The sequence below is a fragment of the Syngnathus leptorhynchus genome, chromosome 1, assembly GCF_054491065.1.
Source record: "Syngnathus leptorhynchus isolate UIUO chromosome 1, UIUO_Slep, whole genome shotgun sequence".
Taxonomy (NCBI): Eukaryota; Metazoa; Chordata; class Actinopteri; order Syngnathiformes; family Syngnathidae; genus Syngnathus; species Syngnathus leptorhynchus.
The window spans coordinates 13,628,347-13,649,661 of NC_141195.1; the positions used below are offsets into that span (position 1 = coordinate 13,628,347).

The following is a 21,315-nucleotide window of genomic DNA, read 5'->3' on the forward strand; positions in this document are numbered from 1 at the left end:
ATGGGCGAGTTTTGTAAAATGACATCAACTATTGCTGTGTCAGGCATGCTGCATTGGGTCACTGTCCTGATAAGGAGAAATGCACAGCCGAGTTAGTGAGCTGCGTATAAATCCACAAGGGTATAACACTGTGTTTAATGAAGGGTGAAATGGCTGTATATATGAAAGCAAAGCAGGATGTGACTCCCTTGTATCTAGCTGCCCGTGATTTTGTCTATCAAATTCAGCCCTATAATTACTCTTGCTTTGCATTCATTCTCATTTTATCCTATTATCTTACCTGTGTAGCATATTTGTTATTTCTTCTTTCTCACCTGAACAGCATCAACTGTGTACTCATTAGTCAATGCTTCTGGCCTAAATTCAGACCTTTGGACTCTGTGAGGTCTTGTTTAATTTCATGTTTCTGTCCATGACACTTTGCTGTGGTGTTTCCCATGGCACACCACCAAACATAAATGTCACAAAAGGTACTGTCTATACTGTAACCCGTAATAAGACCCTAATGTACTCACTAATTTACTTATTCAGTGTGAAATAAATCCCTGTTTACTTGAACATAAAGCTATTATTCTGTTGTATGAACATAGATTAATTGTACTTTCTGCCATCAAGTGGGAGAGTATTTATTTGTTTTGCATGTCACTTGCATAGATAGATGATCAAAGATTATTTTTTTGTAGTAAAGAAATAATTCAGACTAATTGAATCAGGTCATTATCTGCAGAACACTTAATGACACATGGCACAGTGGATGTGGATCAGAGTTATTAAGAAATTTTTTTGTGGGAGTAAATTTTAGGCGACGGTTGGCAGGCAAGTTTCTCAAGTAAACAATGAATAAAAAAACAAAACCAACATTGGCTTCTTCAATGTATTATCACTTGTGTGTGTCTGTAATGCTTGTTTTATCATAGTTATAAAAACACCCAAAATGAGTTTACCCTCTAACAGAGTAGCTTTGATTTTTCTTTGGTATAATCTCATTCTTTACAATGGGTCACATTGGAGTAATCTGGCCAAAACAGCTAATTCACATTCAATTTCATGGATCTGAAGGCACTCAAAATAGCCCAAGCAATGGCATGGAGAAGCACATGGAGGTGCAGAGCTCTGATAGGCTTGATAAAATGATCCAGGAGTGCAGAACAGCTTGGCTTGTCAGGCATTGTTGGCTTTTAGTGTGTCTAGCTCATTTGCACCTACCTCAGCATATGCAACTTGAATATTGATTAGTGGAGTTGCACTCTCAGAGTTTAGGAAGTCTTACCTTTTTCTTATACCTCTGCCTCTTCTTTAAAAAACAGTTAGGTCATATAATCATATCTAGCAGTACTCCGTGAAGTGTTGTTGGTAAGATTAAAAATGTATTGCACAATTATGCATGTGCCTGCCATGACGTTTTTTTTTTAGCTGCATGCAAACTTCTATACATATTTTTTTTAATTTATTTTATTTAGTAGATATTGTGACAATGTTGCGAGTGGTGTAAGGGTACATGCTTCTGACTTGTGTGGGCAGCATGGGATTGATTTTCACTCACTGGCGGTATGCATGTGTCTGTGACTGGTTGTTTGTCTCTCTATGTACCCTGCGACTGGCTGGCGACCAGTTTAGGTTGTAGTCTGTCTTTTGCGCTGATGTCAACTGGGAAAGGCTCCAGCACCCCCCGCGACCCTGTTCGGGATCAGTGGTGTTGAAAATGGATGGATGGAATGTGAAATGGAAGACTGACTTTAGTTGCTCATGTACAAAATGTTGTTCATGATAGTTTATCTTGACACCTGGAATCACTTTGTGGAAAAGAAGGTGTGTCTTTTATAGATACTGGTAGATTTTCTTCTAGGAACGCTGCCACGTTGAAGGTTGGCACATTATTTTGTTGCATTTCTTATTAGTACATGTTTGGATAGATCAGTTATATAGCCAACATTAAAAAAAATGGTATGTTACTCTGGTGTTGGGCTGCAGCAAAACAGTCGAGTGACAAAAGAGTCACCATTTATTGGCAACAATTTTGTATCAGGGGTGACTAATATTTGCCAATAAAAAGACAATTGTGACTTTCACGAATCAGCGAAGCTTATATCACCAGTCCATACATAAGATTTTGTTTTTTGATACTTCATCGAAGGTAAGCTTTAAGCAATGTTAGAAAATGTATGTTGCTTCTCCATTTTCATGTAGTGAGAGATGTGTTAAGTCTTTGCCACTGCATCCAAGGTTTTTCACGATACACTTGTCAACCCTTTAGCCTTCATTTTAGCACATATTTAGTCGATTAAAATAGAGCCCACATTAACTCATTAGGAAAAAAAATCAAACACAAGTCTGTATACTTTCCCTGGCAAGCCTCTCATCCTCCTAATCATGACCTGCAAGTGTGGCATATTAGTGATTGACATTTTTGTTCGCTCTCTGTATTTTTTAATTGAATAGTATATCTTTGTCTACCTTGTATTTAATTATTGATCTTGACTGTTTTTAATTTATTTTCAGTTTATTCTCACTGTTCAATAACCCCACAATACTTGACACTATCTGGTTCTTGTGTCATTTTCTAATCACTGCAAAGTACATGTTGGTCTACACTACGTACAAGCAATCTTGTTCAATCATTTGCTCTTTATAAGAAGTTTATATTTTCTTCCACATTTCTTATTTCACTAATCATTTTGGGCTCACTCTGTACTTCTTTCCTGTCTGCCGTTTTCTTTCTATCAATTTATTGTCTGCCTTGTGCTGCTAATTGCTTGTATTGACTTCCACCTCTCTCGACACACACTTTCACAAAGCAATTGTGTCATTATAGCAAGAAAGGGACAAAATAAATAGCACATATTCTCTTGAGCTTTAGTCCAGATGGAGGGATCTACAATTTATGCTGCATCAGTGGGTGTATGTGTTTCTATAAATAATATTTCGAATGTGTAAGAATATCATCATGGATCAGCCACAGAAATTCTGTTGGCCATGGACGCATATAAACAATATGCCATTACAAAATAGGAAAACAACTTTATGGGGGTATTAGGAACACAAAGGCCCATTTTTTTCTCTCAGTGTTTTCATTCATTTGTGTATTTTTCTATTGAGTGATGATTATGTAATTTTAATGGCAGCTGTATCATGGTTTTGGTTTGTACAACCTGCAGTATCTGAGATGAGGGCAAGAGGCAAATTGTTCAAAGTTTGTCAACATGTACTTGGTCGTTCAGTCGTAGTCATTTAATTGCTGCTGGTCTTTGTGGAGTCAAAGGATGAAACACAGAAAATGATAACAATGTGCAATTGCAATTAAATTCATTCATGTGTGACTTGTACGAGAAGAATTGGTTTCTGCCCCGGTCAGAAGTGTTTAAGCACTTTGAAGTGTCGTGTCTGCTTCTATGCAAACGTGTGTCGTGAAATGATTAAATTGTTATGCATTGAAACAAAGCCTCAAATGATAGTCCATATATAAATTCATGGAGAAATCACAGATATGACTGAGGTTTTTCCCCCCCATCGATAAAGAATTTGACATTTCTTGTTTGCCTCATTTTATAGCTTTTGTGAGAAATAAAATGATTATTCATCTTTATTTTATTTTTAATGTCAACAGATTTGGAGAATTTCAAGACTCAAAAAAGAAATCCAGTGAGAGTTCGTGAAGGCCAAGGAGTGGTCTTACTGTGTGGCACACCACTCCACTCTGGAGGTAAGGCACCTTTTGGTTCTACCAACACTATGCATAAGTTTAACTAATAAGTACCCAAATTTTGGTGATGAGCTTTTGAAAAAATTCCATGATCAAGTCAGTGAAAGAGAGTGTGAGAGAGAGAGAGAGAGTGTGTGTGAGAGAGAGAGTGTGTGTGAGAGAGAGAGCGTGTGTGTGAGAGAGTGTGTGAGAGAGAGAGAGAGTGTGTGTGTGAGAGAGAAACCTGGAAATTAAATACTGAAAATTTTATCATTATTCTGTGACACTATGTTAGCCCACTGCTTTATTTATATGTCACTTTCAAATGGTAAATGTGCTTATACTAAGCACTTTTCCACCTTCAAGGTACTTGAAGCGCTTTCACACCATCTCATCATTCACCTACTGATGACGCAGCATCAGCAACAAGTGTGAGGGTTCCATTTCTTGCTCAAGGACTCATCAGCATGGTCACAGGCTGTGACCTGTGTACTGTGAACAGCAAATGGATTTTCATTAGGGATAAGAAAAGCTTTGGCAACAAGACTGGAGCAAAACAGGTTGTGTCAGGATTTGTTAGAGCTCCCATATCTAAAAGGAATTCACATCACCCTTTAAAAATCAAGACATTGCGCATGGCAATATGTCTTCATACAGGTCAAAATGTCTTCTGTCAATAGTAGCAAATAAAGCTGAATGTTATAGATCGATGCTAGAGGAAAATAGCAGCCATAGGAATAATGCACCGAGCTTGCTGTGACTTTTTTTTTTAGACAAAGGCATAGCTCCTTCTGCCACCTCTATGGTGTGCTTACCAGTATTTTCAGGATTTTATTTGAACACGTTTAACAGTGAGCCGGTATTACAAGATAAATGGAAAATGTTCACAGTAAAATTTCACTGCAACAAAAGTGAATCAGCAATCGTAGTTTCTCTATCTTTTCTCCATTTCTCCTTGCATGGCTCCCTGGCCAGCGAGTCACAGCCGCGGCCGCTCGTCTCACTCGCTCTTTCCCCCTCTGTTCCTGTCGGCCATTCCGTCAGAAAGCTGTGGTTAAGGGAATCGAAAGACTCTCAAGCTGTGGGAAAACATTTATCCTCATCCTGCAGTTAATAGTGCGTGTCATTGTTATTATTGGTTGCCTTTTATGTTTTTAGAACCTCAATTTTGGTGCATCTGAATTGTAGAGCATTTTGTACTCTATTTGGTGGTTGCTTTTGTTCAAAAGAATCTGTGCAAGTCTATGTACGGCTTGCATGTACTGTGGAACAGTGAATGGCCATAAAATCAGGTATTGTGCTTTGATGGCTTATTCCGCACTTATTGAATTAAAAGGTCGTATATGATAACTTTAATATTATTTCTGCAATCACAGTGTATATTTTAAAGAGTTTGTTGCTGTCACTATTATAAACGCTATGCATTAAACTATTGACTAACCATACCCAAAATGTGAAAATTGTGCTTGCATAGAGTCCATTGACTTGACATGGCTTTGCTTTTGATTGATTGCGTGCACCAAATCCCTTTGGAGTTATTTAATAAAATATACAAACAGGCATGAGCTTCATTTGCTCTTCATGTGCTCTCTTGAAATGACACTTGAATCTCTGTCTGGAGCTGTTGTATGTTATCCTTCAGAGAATGCTAATTAAGAATTGGTTGTTCTGAATTACTTCAGATGAATTGCCTTCAAGCTTATGTGTTTTTTTGTTTTTTTTGCCGATACACAATTACCTGAATTTGATAACCATGTTTCTTTGTGCACTCTATACAACCTGATGTTACTAAAGGCTGCTACATTGGTAGAATGGTCTATTCTTGTCAGTTTTTCATGCTGGACTAAGCCTTGATGACCTTGTTTGGGAGTTTGGATCATCTCTCTGCGACATGTTAGGAGTTCTGGCTTGCCGAGGATGTTTCCTTTGATATGCCCCTGCCGCACCTGACAATTTGGTGGCACAGTCATTTGAAACATATGCCTGCTATGTGTCAATTTTACGTAATCAGGGCATCGGCAGATTTATGGTTGTGGATGTCATTGTATTTCCTTTGTGACTATGACAATGGCATGCATCGTACACTCAAAATTATTTATCATTATTTATTTGTTTTCTGAATCGTTTCTGAATCGCTTATCTTCACGAGGTTCCCAGACGTGTCTTTGGGTGGTAGGTGGGTATGTACACCCTGAATCGGTTACCAGCCAATCGCAGGGCACACACGGGCAAACAACCATCTGCTCTCACAATCGAACCTACCGACAATTTGGAGTGGTCAATTGGCCTGCCATTTTTGTTTTTGGGATGTGAGAGGAAACCAGAGTACCCAGAGGAAACCTACGCAGGCATGCAGAGAACATGCAAACTCCACACAAGAAGGACACAACTGGATTTGAACCCTTCACCTCAGAACTGTGAGGTGAATGTGCTAAAAACTGAATTACCCCTAAAAATAATTTACATTGTATTTTCTATTTGTTTAATTGTTCATATTTTACTTGAATTACTGCACATATTATAGTGTCAAAATATGATTGTTACTTGGGCTGTGAAGTCTAATTTTGAATATTGAATGAAACGTAAATGTCATTATAAACAGGACCTTTTCCTTTTCACTGCTGATTTCATCATATCACTTAAATTTAGCCCAAGCCTGCTTTTGGACAAGCAAGTAGACTGCTCCTCGTATTTACCCCATAAGTCCCTTCATGCCTTGTTGTGATGGATCCTAGCTTTTCTCTTGAGACACAGCACAGAAACTGAAATGATCCATTTTCGACCAATATTTTTAGCAGCTGTCATCAATGATTATGACTAGTGATGGAAAGGTTCAGATTGTGACATGTCAGTCCTAAATTTTTAATGTCATTTCTGAAAGCCTGCTAATATCAGCAGTCATAATGATGTAGTATCTGATAGTGTTTTCCCTCAGCACACACACGCACGCACACACATTTACACAAGCCCCCTCCCCCCCAAAAAACAAGTGGCATACATTCACAATATTTATATTTTGTACGTGCATACATGCTTCATACATCATGCATACATTGCTTTTCAATTCAACACAATGTTTGAAACACAGATAAGACATTTGACTACACGCTCAGATTTCTGTAAATGTGAGAAACAAGCTCTCATAAAGACTGAAAAGATGTAATTCATGATCACAAAACAGGGAGCTGCCTCATTTCCCCTTTAAGGGATTTCAGTATCCCATGCATGATTCAGGGAGCCATTATTTCACTTTCATGATGCCTCAAAGTGCTTTTGACAGCTCTAGAAAATAGTTGGATGCACTCAAAATGCAGTGAATCTCTGAGCTCTAAGGATTTAAATAGAAAAAATGTCCAAAATTGCATAAAATGAAAGTCTATTCACAAACCATCTTTTTCTGCATTTAGGTTGGATGTTATTCGTGCCATCCTTTGCTTTTTACAAGGTCTGAATATGTGTGGTCAGACAGAACCTGATGCATCTGACCTCTTTCCACTAATGGAAGGAGTCCTTTTATATCTACTCAAGGTTGAAATCGCTTGTTCTGTTTTTGCATTGCAGCTACCCTCAAACACGATGTTTGCTAGGAACGAACAACACATATAGCTTGCAGAGATTTTATGTGCGTGACGTAAGCCATTTCATGGAGGGGATTTGTGTGTTTTGAATACAGACAACTATGGAAACACATTTGTGAGTACAATGAACCCAAGACCTGCGTTGAATAGTGAAACTCCATAAGTAATTGAAGTCCCAACCATATACATTCCCAATTTCCTAATGGGTTACACCCTAGATAGAACCCAAATTCAGTGTTTGGGTAACATGTTACTAAAGTAACGCGTTACAGTAATATATTACTTGTAGGCAGTAACAATTTAATATAACTCTAAGTTTATTCTGGAATATGATTCATTTCTAGGTCCATGTTAATAACTACAATAATGATTCGCTCACAAATTTGACTGGGGATGCGAACTATTACATCATTTACAAGATGCACTCAGCCACTCTAACAGGATTTTTTGCCTCTCTGAGGAATTCTTGCAGCAATTTGGAAACTCATTGCCCATTTAGTAGTGATGGGCCAAATGAAGCCTGATTTAAAGTGTGTATCAAGAACCGCACACAAAAGAAAAAAAAAAAAATCATGCGACTGAGGCCTCAGTTTGTGTGGAGGATCTCATTCATTCATACCTCATAACACGACACGATATAGTTGATCCTCATCGCAAGTTAACTTTAAAAGCTACATTATGGTTGTATATTTCGCTTTTCCTTTTAAAATCATTATTCATTGAAAATAACTTTGTAACATCACAAAACACAACAATATAATTTAAAGATCATTTCAACATTATTTTTAAATCTCAATGTCACAACTTACAATTGACTTCTTCGCATGCGTTTATTTACAAAGTGCGAGCATACTAACTTGTTTGTTGCGTTTGCAGTCTGTAAAAATAGCTATTCCTAAAATGTTTTCTATCAGCCAGTCTTGTGCCATTTTAGTGTTAAAGACAGCACAAAAATATGTTGATAGCTGCAAATAGGTGAAATTGTCAGCAAGTATCAGATGTTAATACACAAGATATACCCACCCCCACACGTTGAAACAAGTTGTTTGTATACTTTCCTCTGATACAATACACACATGTAAGGCCAGTCTTGATTCACATTGTCCTTGGCCTGTCATGTTCTATTTTTATTCCTTCCTCTCATGCCATTACAGGGGAAGTGATGCTGCATGTTCATTATACACAAGCTAAATAGAATCGCAATGAGAATATGCCAGTCACTGTCATATATTTTGCATTATTCCATTACAGCCCTTTCACAGAATGAAAAATCATCAGATCCCTAGTGTTTTATTAGTATTATTTTTTATTATTATTTTTTATCATAATTTTTAACCATCCTGTTATGGACTGCTTATTTGTTGTTGCTTTTGTCGTTCACTGTACCTTTTGGAGGATGTTTCAAAAGTGGCAATTAATATACATGATCTTGTTACAATGAGTCCTGGGGTGTATTATTTAGGCACAGGGGGATTCTTACAACTGCCCCCACAGTGAGTCCAATGCATCAAGTGCGGCGGTTATTATCGATATTTGTCAGAGGGACGAGGGTAAACGTCAAAGTAGAAATCTATAATTTATACATGGTTTTAATCCAAAAATAAATGCTTGACTCACTTTTCACTTAAATCCGGGTGGCAGGTTCAGTTCGTTTACAAATTACAATGTTACACTGTTTAAGAGGAGTGAATAATACTTGACAATGGTTATTGTCCTGAACGTTGTCTAGCTAGGTTTGTCTCATACCTTGACCGTCTCACACTTACAATTCCATTATTCTATAATTGTAATTATTTTATAATTGAAATACATAGTTGGGGTACAAGGTGCATACTACCTTAGTTATTCTCTCACTCTAAAACAATTTGTAGCAGCTATTTAGTCATAGGTTTGTCACATGTTGGTATAGGGACATAACTGCAAATGGACAATGGAAGGTTCTAATTACATCAGAGACACCATCCTGACGGGGGCTGGACAAATGCTCTGAATAAGAGATATGGCTAAGTACGATGCAATGGCAGGTGAGGAGGATATGATTGTATCAGACAAGAAAAGACAACAGAGATACAATAAATGACAGTGAGAAATGAGAAGAAGTTGATGATTGGGACTATAAACGGTGCAAGAAGACACTACTCTTGAACTATAATAGGCCACCATAGTAACACATTGTGAGTTTGCTAACTAGATTCCGGGTGATATTTAATCATGTACCTGCAAGAAAATAATGCAAAATGGCCCAAATATCAAACTTTATTGATAGCTGGATCAGAAATTTTCTGAGAGAAGAGAAATGGCATCACCACTATCAAGAGACTGAAATCTGGTTCATGCCTGATTTTGCTGTTTTGCTGAAAAAGTGAATCTGACATAAATAGGTCCAGTTTCTCCCCGTTATTTTAAAATTATCTTGACCTCACTAAAATTGTGTAGATGCTTGACTCTCTTGGGGTATACTCCTAAGCAGATGCACATACTCGAACACAGGCTACATAAGAATATAAAGCAGGAAGCACTGTGCGTTGTATTTGATCCTGAGGAGGGAGGTAAGTGTGAACACAGCATGTTGGGTGAGATGATTCATCATTTTGTGAGAGTTGTACTAAGGTTGTACCTTAGGTCAAGGATATAATAAGGAACAGACCAGTCTCTCTGGTTGTCAGTGTCAAAACATCTTTAGGTTTTTATGGGGAATATAATGTTTCTGTTGCAAAGCCTCTCTTCTACTTGGTTCATATGTCTATCAAAACTCAATTGAATGAAGTATTAATAGTAGGATGTAGTGGCAATTTGATCTAAAATCCAATAAAGTAAAAATGCACTTGCTCCCTTCCCAATTTCTGACCCCCTCCACCATAATTATCGCACTCAAAGTAAATGGGTCATATCATTAAACCAACCTTTAATACCTCACAAGGACAACCCAAGTACATATAAACTGCGATCAATGATGATTTTATTGATTAAGGACTGCGGGAAGGTATGTGTCCCCTGACCCGAACAAATGCTAGTGTCAAACTTGGCAGCAATAACTAAACTCAAGCAATTGTAAAAAAAAAAAAAAAAAAAAAAAAAAAAAAAAAGGAGGAATTTTGGCCCACAGTTCTTTGAAAATGTATTTTCACTCAGCCGTGGTGGAGGGCCTTCAAGCAGTATGTCTAGACTTTGACTTGGCATTGGCCAAGTCTTTCCTTTTTTTTCCTTTTTCCTTTTTTTTTTTTTCATTGCTGTTCAGATTGAGACTTTCTTTTATGTTTTGGAGCTTTTGTCACAAAATCCAAGAGTGCTGGAGCTTGAGGGCATGACTGGATGTTAGCCTGTAGGAATTTTTGGAAGACAACAAGGTCGCCATCATGATCCCAAAGTAAAAAAAAGCAGCCTGCCCCAGACCATCACACTGCCACCACCATGTTTAACTGTTGGCGTTTTTTTTTTTTATTTTATTGTAATGGGCTGTACACCTTTCAAAAAGTTCAACCTAAGTCTCAGTCTACACAATTTCTCTCCAAAATCTTATTAAGGTTTTCTTGGTGATCTGTGTTTTTTTTTTTTTGCCAGCTGAGGTTTTCGCCTTGCAACTCCGTCTCGGATGCCTTTTTCTACCAGTTGTCTTAATCAAAACTTGAGTTAGAAACAATGACATTAACTTCCTGGAAGATTCGCAGTTGCACTCATGGAGTAATCCAAGACACCAACTTTTTAAAATTTTCACAAGTGAGCCTAGTTTTCCTCATTTGTAGATAATGGCTCTGATCATGGTTGGCTGGAGTCCCAGAGGCTTAGAAATGGCTTTGTAACCTTCCACAGACAAAATCTGTTTGTATTTTACTTGGCCTGTCTGTGTGATAAATCTAGAGTTTGTTCATAAATCAGTAATAGGGCATTTTTCAAGGCATCATATAATTTTAATAAAGCATCTGTAATTTGTGAATTTATTTTCTGCTGTGAATATTTGCCAGCCACAAAATATAATTGGAATACCTGCTCTTAAAATGTACTCAAGTGTGGTCTGATCATTACAGTAAGCAGAATAATGAATTAGATGCAGTGGTTAGTATTGCGGTGTAAATATTCTAACGTCTTTGTGCCATCACAATTATCACTGTAACATAGTGAACCCAATGCATTAAATCACGCTTTCAGGACAAGGAGAGTAATTGCTTCTTGGTTATTATTTTACTTTTTTGATCACAGAAGGCTGGCTCTGTTCGATCCACTCATGACTTTATCACTTGCATCTTACATCTGCTATGTCCGTGACTGTTTACAGAGCTTACCTTCACATGGATCTTCAACGAGTACCCATCGTTTGTCATCCAGGACACGCGGCGATTCGTGTCCCAGAAGACAGGCAACCTCTACATTGCCAAAGTCGAACCCTCGGACGTGGGCAACTACACTTGTGTAGTCACCAACACAGTCACCAAAAGCAGTGTTCAAGGACCACCCACACCCCTCGTGCTTCGAGTAGACGGTAAGAGCAATGCCACAACCGGAGGAGCTTGCATATATTCAGATTCTGATTATTTTAGTTTTACATTATGCTTCACATACAAATCTAAATACAATATGAGATTGTGTCTTCAGTTGTCCTTGAAATTAGCATGGCTTTTCCGTTTTTCTTCGTCATCTCTTCATGAGAACAAAATTAATGATTACTGACTTTGGAGCGACTCTGCAACATGTTTAGCTGCACTTGTGGCCAGCCGAAGCTTGCTTCCAGCTCCGTCTACTTGCCTGTAAGGTATTAGTGCCTTGCACAATGTTAACGTGCACGCGTGTGATCCAGCCTTGGGGTCACATCCTTAGATATTTCCATTGATTGTCTTTCACAGAACATTATCACCATTGAGGAACTTTGTTTTGATGTTTGTGACATTTTCAGGCTTTAAGATGAATCCAGTTATGTGACATCAATTCTCAATTTGTCTTTGGAACACCAGGTGTAATGGGTGAATATGAGCCAAAGATTGAGGTGCAGTTCCCTGAAGTTGTTCCAGTTGCCAAGAGCTCAACTGTTAAGATGGAATGTTTTGCACTTGGAAAGTACGTTCCCCTGTGTATTATAACTCCAGTGATGACTCACAATAAGTTGCTGACTGTACCAGTAGAATCTATTTTGTAAGGATTGGAAAATTCAGTGACAGTAATTGGATGAACACATTATATCACATTCTAATGAATCATTTTTAAGCTTCAATTTCGACCTTAATTGAAACATATCTTTTCAAAGCTTTTAATCGTGCTTCAATCTATACTTCACTGTTCAACAATTTCAAAGCAAGAAAAACAAAATAGTCTTCATATAAAGTCAAGTTCATTATTGTTACTGGGTTGTTTTTTTGGAGGGGGTCTTTTTCAAAATGTTCCATCAAAAACGACTTGATCTTAACTTTATATTTAATATGTTATAAAATTCATCAAGTATAAAATTGCACATGTAAGGAGTGTATGTCTGATGTTTGTTATGAAACCCATCTGTATCAAAATCCCTGAAGAATTTGATCAAATTATAATTCATGTACTGGAGTCAAACACAGTTACCTCAATACAAATGAATTGAAGAGCTCTTCGAGGACTCCCACTTGAAGATGGCAGTTCAGTCTCTATCTGCTCAACCAGCTGAGACAAAGTACCAATCAGGAAGACTAAATGTCTTCGGCATTAGTCCGAATGTTGAAAGTCAGCCTGCACAGACTTGTGATGAATGACGTACATTAGCGATATAAAGATGAAAAGAAATGTCTCTTGAGTCAGTGTACGTGCCAACTGTCGGCAACCTCTTGTCTACAATGAGTGTTTAGTCGCTGATGGCGCTGAAAGTGCAATGCTTCTGTTGGAGTCTGTCCCATACCCCTGCTAAACACTCATTATATCCTATTGCTTACATTCATGTAGCCCAGTGCCAACCATCAGTTGGAGGAGAGTCGATGGAGTCTCTTCGGGAAGAAAAGTGGACATCAATAAAGCAAACGGAGTATTAGAGATCCCTTACTTTCAACAGGAGGATGCAGGGATGTATGAATGTTTGGCTGAAAACAGCAGAGGCAGGAACTCTGTAAAAGGAAAACTGTCCTTCTATGGTAAGCTCATTCGATTGGAAGTAATAGCTTGGGTGTAAATCTCAACACGTCTTCCCTTCCTTGCACTTCTCGTCCACAAACTGTCCAGTTACAGTCTTTTTTTAATCAAATACTCTAGCCTATGATTTATAGAGGTTGTTAAAAAAACTCAAGGATTCTCCAAAACTGAGCAAGATTAAAATTGGTTCAGCAAAAAATTGTAGTTTGAGAGAGTCCAGCAAAAAAGTTTATGTTGTTATAAAATATCTAGCTTTTATTAGAGCCTATAAATAACTGCATCATATATTGGTATATGGCAATAAATTAACCTGTGCCCAATAGCTCTTTTCTGACAAGCTCTTTATTGTATCGACAGCTAACATTGGGTGCTGCATGCACAGATTTATATCACCTTTCAGGGAGAAGTGATTTGCCCCTCAACAACACTGCCCTTATGGCCGTATTCTGAGTAAGCTTTTAATGGCTCTTGATGAAAGAATTTATAGTTTTTCTTCCCATTATCTTGCACTTCATGCTTTAATGATGTCTGCATATAAAGCTCAGTTGGGATTTGCTTGAATTAAATAATCATCCACATCTCATTTCTGTAAGAGGGATGCTTTTGATATGATAATGCAGGACTTTGTGGCGCATGTGGGGGCTCAGAATATCCGAGGTGAGAATTGAAAATGCTGTTTATACAACAAAAATATGCACAGAGAATTGGCGTATGATGTGATCAGGTCTAATTTAATTTGAGGTTTTAAATCACAACATAGTCATGTCATTGTGCTCCTCTTAGTATGTAATTTCAACATCTTGATAGCTTGGTGTCTATTACACCACAAACTCTCTATGCAACACATCATGTCAAGGAGATGGACTGACTTAGATTCTTCTCTCTCCTTGACCCTGGCAGGTTTTCCTGTATTAATGTGTCTTCTCCAAAAGCACCATAAATCTTTCTATTCTGTCACCAGAGATTAGATGCAAATTATTTATGTGACATAAATATAGAGGCATTCTTGGAATTTTAGATGCCTGAAGTAGTAAAAAGAGAATGCAATGGTTAACTCAAAGATAGACAACAATCCATTAGTGGATTATTTCAAAATGTATAATTAAGATCAATTATATTTTGAATATTTCGTCTTAACTGTTACGCCATACAACTCTTAAAATGCTAGCCTTATTAGTCCCCATGCAAGTATTTGCCAAAACAACCGGTATGATATTAGCCCGTTAGAAGCAATGAAAAACAGCTGAACAAATTTGGAAGTTGGTTCATATTTTGTGTCTTTAGCTAAAGAGTCTGAATAATGACTTGCTTGCATTGTCAGGTAAACACTTTGTTGTTAGTTTGCATATTTATTGTATGTGGTTTGTGACAGCTGCTCCTCATTTGACTGAGAAGCCCCCAGATGTTCAGAAGACTATTGATGAAACTCTGGTGTGGGAGTGCAAAGCCAGTGCCAAACCTAAACCCTCGTACCGCTGGCTGAAGAATGGAGAGCCTCTGGACATGATCGAGGTAAGGGACTTCTCCTGAGTTGGAATTTGGATACTTTTAATTGCTTAATTCTGCACACCCCAAAGCACCACAAAGATTAAGTGGAAAAGGGACAAGTAGTCAGGGATAACAGATGCAGCCGTAAAATGAGCCCAAACATGCGAAATGTTTGGCAAAAAATATTGACAATGATTCTAAACAGGATGTATTCCAAGTTTTGCTGTCTACCAACTGCTGTGATTCACAGTTCCAGCTATGGATATTTCATTAGAACACAAAAACTGAAAAACAGTTTAGCCAGAAGCCAAATACATTGCTGTATGTATTCATCTGTATGCACTACATCTGTAGACTTTGGTTTGTAAAGGCAAGTATGTATTAAATATCATAAAATCAAATATGCAGAATAAATTTGTCTTCAAAAGAGAGACCGATTTATGCACGTTTGCAGTGAATTTAATGAAGCATTTTTTCCCCCACCAATGACTCAACAATTATCTCCTCTATTTTGTATACTACTACTCAGTGTCTTTTCTCCTTTTTACAGTGACACAATACCTTATTATTTAATCTCCATTCCCAATTTGCCCCATTTGTACTTTGTTGTAGCGTAGCCCAAATGAGTAAAGGTAACCTTCGTGTGATTAGCCAATGTTTCTCTCTTTACAATGATCGATGATGTCGGCTTCTTGGTAACTTGGATTGTAAACTGATATATTAATAGAGCTTAAACACAATGATCACACATTATACAAGAGTGTTCTGCTTCAATTCATTTCCCCAATGGGCTATTAACTTTGAAACCTAATTCCTCCACATATAATGTGTATGGTAGCCAGGAGTGAAGGCGAAATTCCAGAATAACAGTTTTTTTTTCTTGAAATCATCCAAAATCTAGGCGAAGTAATATGCATAAGTGTACTGTACCTAGGTGTTGTAAAAAAGGTTCCAATATGTTATTTTATGTCTAATGTTGCATATTACTATCACAGAACATTAGATTGTTCTTGACAATACACAAAGTCAAATTAATATCCCGTTAATTGCTCTGTTGAAAACCAGCAAATGGTGAGCATGTACAGTGCATAAGTACAAAGAAAAGGCTTTTAAGTGTGTGTTACTCTTGAGGAACTACCATTAATGGCTGCTATTACTTTCCCTCCACCTCTAGTTGTCTTCACTGTGGATTTAAGTGATTTTAACAAACCTTCTCAAAACCTCACTTTTGAAATTATGTTCAACAAACACACATTGTGCAATCAATGCTATTGTCAGGGACTCTATGTGATTATTATAAAATGTTTTGTCAGTCGAAGGTAATTTCTCTGTTTGGCACCCATAGTTACTAGAATACCTCATTATTGATCTGTAAATACCTACTTTTGTGACACTTCATCTGACAGTCTACCCAGGTAACATTCTCTGTACATGTGACTATATTAATGAGTTGAGGTGTTACCATTTTCAAAATGCCACCGTCAACAGCAGCAGCATTAAATCAATTTCCAAACCCAAAGGTCAGTGGTGTAGAGAGAGAGTGAGTGGGAGGAAAAAGTGAAGGGGGAGCCAGGGGGAGCATTTGTTATTTCTCATTAGAATCTATCAGTCCCTGTCCCTGCCTTTTTCTGTCTTTTATCTCCCTTTTTGGGTTCACCTTCTCTCTGGGTCTCTATTATGTTATTCGCTCCTCCTATGCTTTTCTGACCCTCCCGAGAAGAATAAATGACTCCAAGGAGAGCTGTCACTTCAAAATGTTCCCTTGTCAAAACAAGGGCCCACTCACTCTGTACTGGATTGTATTTTACTTAACCATCAACATGCTTGCTTCAGTATGAGTGTGGACTTTCAGTTTTAAAAATGTCTGAGCACACTTTCAGTGCGCTTTCAGATGTCAGGGAGCACCAATACCCCTATCGTTTGTTCTTCATAGATCAACTTGCAGCAGTGCTGTTTTCAGAATAACAAATTATTCAGTGCTGCCAGAGAAGCAAACAAATGCGGTTATTGTCTCCACCGTTAAAAACTGAATAAGGCCGGCACGATTTTTTTAAAATCAGGACAGTGGGAACAGAATGGTAGTGTGACACCATCTCATGCACTCACGCAGATGTCTTTAGTCTTTGTCACCTCCTGGGGCTTGCAATATGTAACCTCAAAAGGGCCATCTATTCGAAGTCACAATGAACACACATATGCATCCTTCCCTGGCCCCAAACCATGCAGATTGTTGTGTTTTATTTGGAAACTGCATCTTATCCATCTTCACACAGAACTCCCTCAGGCGCCAGGTCACCAGTGTGCCAATCATGTGACTGAGCTTTAGATCTGGCATCGGTTTGAAGCTCCTCAGCTGTGTCACTGACAGACTTGAAGCAATTGACTTTTCAAGTGTTAGCTCTGGAGTTATTTAAGATGACAGACACACATTTGCCACACAGCCATTAAAACTAGAGTGGGACATCTCCGGTCAAACTCAATCTGTTCCAGAACGTTGGCTGATCTCCATTTTTTACATAATTCAACTATTTTTTAATTCAGTAAAAAATAATGGAGATGGGGTTAAAAGAACAAATACTGTCAATATTGATACAACACACCCATACGTACATATATTTTTATGACATGCATACAGTATAATAGCTAAACCGATCTTGATTAAGATTTATTGAAGTCTCACAATATTAGCAGATATCTCACTTGTTTATTTATTTGTGACATAGCATTTTTTTCCAACTTTAAAAGCATTCAGATTTGGGTGTTCTACAATACTTGTCAGTCACAAAAACAATTACAACAATGGCATACTGTGTTAGAATTACAAACTAGAAGAATGAAGTGACTTTTGTTTGTGTTGACATTTATCTTTTTATTCAAATTGAACGGTTCCTTAAAAAAATATGAACAGCAATTGCGTGGTAAAGGGATAAAGATTTGTTTAAGGTGTGGTCTCAACCACTGTGAGCACTGTTAAACAACGGTGGGTTGCAGCCATTCACCATGGTTCTATTAGGACTAAAGAAAATTAGCATGGTTTTCGATTGATCACCCCCCAGGTCTGGAAAATCTGTTGCTAACACTTGAATTAAATTAGGTTATTCATCAGATTGAATTTAAACTGTCCAAATACAGCACTAATTACCTACCTTCCAGTAATGTGTGCTCTCGTATGAGCAACTATTTTATTTTGTGATGCTACTGTGGCACTAATTGGGCAGTTTATAAGTTTTCTCTCAGGATAGTTTACATAAATTCAAAGGTCAGTTCAGCAAAGTAGTATATCTCTTGCATAGCTAATTGCCTGTGTGTGTGTCTACCTTAGTTAACTTTCAAGATGTCCAACTCCAAAAAGGTCTACATCAGAACATTAGATTGTGTTTGCAGATGTATCTTAGACAATATAGCAAAGTTCCAGGATGAAGGCCAAGACCATTGCCCTTTGAATACAAATAATGTCGCACTACATGACATTTCCTGCATAGTGATTACAAATGCCTTCTGTGTATGTCTTAAGCAGGACCGGATTCAGGTGAATAATGGAGTGTTGACTATCAGCAGCTTGAATCTGGCTGACATTGGCACATACCAGTGTGTGGCTGAGAACAAGCATGGAAGAGTATTCACCAATGCTGAGCTTCGAGTCATTGGTAAGAAGTCTTTGTTGATACCTCAGAATATATTCACATGATGTCATTCTATAACTTCTGAGACAGTTCTGGTAAAAATTTTGTTAGGAATTTTCCTCAACAGCTAAGAGACAAAAGCAAGGTGTCAAAAGGCAGGTGTTCTGAACTGAAACAAACAATCGTGATGCAATGCCTGAAACAAAACTTGTATTATAGTCCATGTTATTGTGTATGGCAGATACATACTGACATGCATTGGTAGGTGCTCACCTGCAAGATGTGTTCAAACAGCGCCAGGACTGGTGTCACAAAAGACATTCTGAACCCACACATTTTTTTCCTTTTTCTAAATAATCCCTTCCTCCTTGAAGGATTCTTCAGAGCTAAACTGCGGCTCCGTTTTCACATGCATCTTGATTTCATTTAGTCTTTGAAACAGGTTCCGTGAAGACAGTTTGTAATCACCCACAGCCACGTCAGGCGTGTAGGGAGGTCGCTCCAGCACGACAATGTTCTTTGTTGCCATGAACTGTTGCATGCTGAGGGCATTGTGAGTTAAGGCAGGCAAGTGATCCTGCCTCAACTCTTTCTATTGATGTGCTGATTGATTCTCTGTCCCACATTGAACTAGCAGTTTGATATAAATCTTTAGTGACACCAATCCTGGAATCTCTCTGACCACCTTGTATGTCTCCGGCGCCAGCTTGTGTGCAGACTTGCAAGAGCTTTCTGCTGAGCGTGAGCGCATACCAAATCGTATGAGACACCAGCACCTCAGTAATTGAGGCCTAAAGGACCACCATGGAAACCTCCCTCTCATTTTGCATTCTTTCATTTTGCTTCACAGCCTTCATTCTTCATGCATAATGTCCATTTTAAGGGAAATGCATGGAAATGGAAAACCCACTTTCTTTCACATTAAATATCCTCTTAAAAAAAGCATTGTGTGTGGCTCTGTGAGCATATGTGATTGTCTTTCTTTTGCATAAGCAACCGTATATTGTTAGTTAGAGAAAGGGGCGTGAGAGCAGGCCTATGTACTAGATGAAGTTATTTGTATGTTTTTAGATGCTCATTCACTCGAATAATGTCCTTGGTAGGGATCTAGCTTCTCGATATTCACGACTTTATTGCAGCAGTAATTCAAGCCTTCCTACTAGAACTGAATGATTTATCGTTTTCAGATCGAAATCCTGATCTCAGACAATGCAGATTTGTGATCACCAAAGCTGCGTTGTTGTTTTTTAAGTGTTCTTTGTCGCCAAAAGCTCATTAATCAGAGGTAGCATGCTACTCGTGGATAGGTCACGCTAATGAATCAGCTCTGAGTTGATTATAAAAAAGAAAAAAGCGGCTTGTCTACGTCACACAATCACCCATCTTCCCGAGTCCCCACTTTCCCTGCTGTTCACAAACGCTTGGCACTTAGCTAACTTGCTCTGCACAATGTTTATAGACAGCAGCTATGAGCTGCGTGGTGTGAATGCTCTGCATTACGGAATTGATCCTCGCCTCCGTTGTAACGCTATGACTACAGGCAAGTGTGGAGTAGCACACTGTGCAAAAAGCAAGAACCTAAAAAGCAGAAGAAGTTACTGCAAATCACTTGACTAGTGTGAAATGCCGAGTTTTGAAAGACCAGAGTAAATACTTACATGTTCAGTACACTTTTCACAGAAGTTTGGCTCGAAATGTGTTCGGGATAGGAACAGCAAATTAATATCACAATAAGTATTTGAAAATATAATAGCACAACAGCTACGTATATTGTATTATTATAAGTGTATGCTCAAAAAATGAAATTGAGTCGAATTACGGCTGACGTCAGCAATGACGAGCTTGTAAGAGCAAGAATATAATACGTTTGGAATGTCAGCCATGTTATGTGTGCTTAATTTGCACCAGAATGTACTGGGTTTTGAGATCTACTAAAAAAGAAAAAATAGACACATATCTTATTTCATATTGTAATTCATACAGAAGTGTTTCACATGGGTACATTATAATGCCACTAAAGTAATGGGAAGAAAACCATCTCATTTCTCTTTTGTTTTGACTCTCATCTAGCCATCGCTCCAGACTTCTCACAGAATTTGTTGAAAGCCCAAACTCTGGCGCGACAGAGTGGTGATGTCCTGATCGAATGCAAGCCCAAGATGTCTCCTTGGGGTGTGATTTCGTGGAGGAAAGGAAAAGAAGCCTTGAGAGAGAACCACAGGTACTGGGTTTCATTGTGAATGTGTGTTGAACAGTCGACTGCTATCGTTATTGAAGCAAAATTCATGGACATGTTATTTAGCTTTTGTCGACTTTTTATTCATGTTGACAAACTGCAAATAACCAAACCATGGCAAACAGTAAAATCTTAAATTTTGCATTCTACCCCTTTCCCTTTTGGATTCCACATTTTCTCTTTGACTTAATTGTTCTAAGGGTCTGGCTGGGGCTGGCTTCCACACTGTTTACAAAAAGGTAATTGACCATTCTTAGATCTAGCAGCTCATTAGCAGCATGCGAGTTCTACACGTCTATTCAAACTCGAGGCAGATGATGGTGATGCAGGCAGTGAGACGTACGTAATAGAAACAATCCCCAAAAGAGCTGATCAATGACAAGCTGCAGAATAACATACCTTCTTCTGCAGTAATGGATGTGGCATCGAGGGAGCTAACTGGACACCTTGTCTTATTAGAAATCAGGTTGCATGGATCAATGCAGTACCTCATTGAGCAAGGAAAGACAGGACGATAAGGGGCTCTATTTTCATAGACAGTGCTCTGCATAGAAACGGCCACAACTTGATTTCCGTGCAGGCTCAAGCTTTCTTTCTCACAACGCCACGCTGGGTGTTCTGATAGAC

General features: G+C 38.2%; 1 protein-coding gene across 7 annotated transcripts in view; it reads left to right on the forward strand.

The window, feature by feature from the left end:
• Window positions 1-21,315, forward strand: part of cntn3a.1 (contactin 3a, tandem duplicate 1) — a 110,099-nt gene that overhangs the window by 68,702 nt on the left and 20,082 nt on the right. For 6 of the 7 annotated variants that reach the window (XM_085912597.1, XM_085912607.1, XM_085912590.1 and 3 more), the window contains 7 exons: window positions 3,605-3,700; window positions 11,531-11,734; window positions 12,204-12,306; window positions 13,159-13,343; window positions 14,714-14,853; window positions 18,344-18,476; window positions 20,523-20,673. In XM_085912597.1, coding sequence (XP_085768723.1) covers window positions 3,605-3,700; window positions 11,531-11,734; window positions 12,204-12,306; window positions 13,159-13,343; window positions 14,714-14,853; window positions 18,344-18,476; window positions 20,523-20,673 — 1,012 coding nt within the window. The remainder of the gene's footprint in view (window positions 1-3,604; window positions 3,701-11,530; window positions 11,735-12,203; window positions 12,307-13,158; window positions 13,344-14,713; window positions 14,854-18,343; window positions 18,477-20,522; window positions 20,674-21,315) is intronic. The other variant, XM_085912612.1, reaches the window with a different exon arrangement.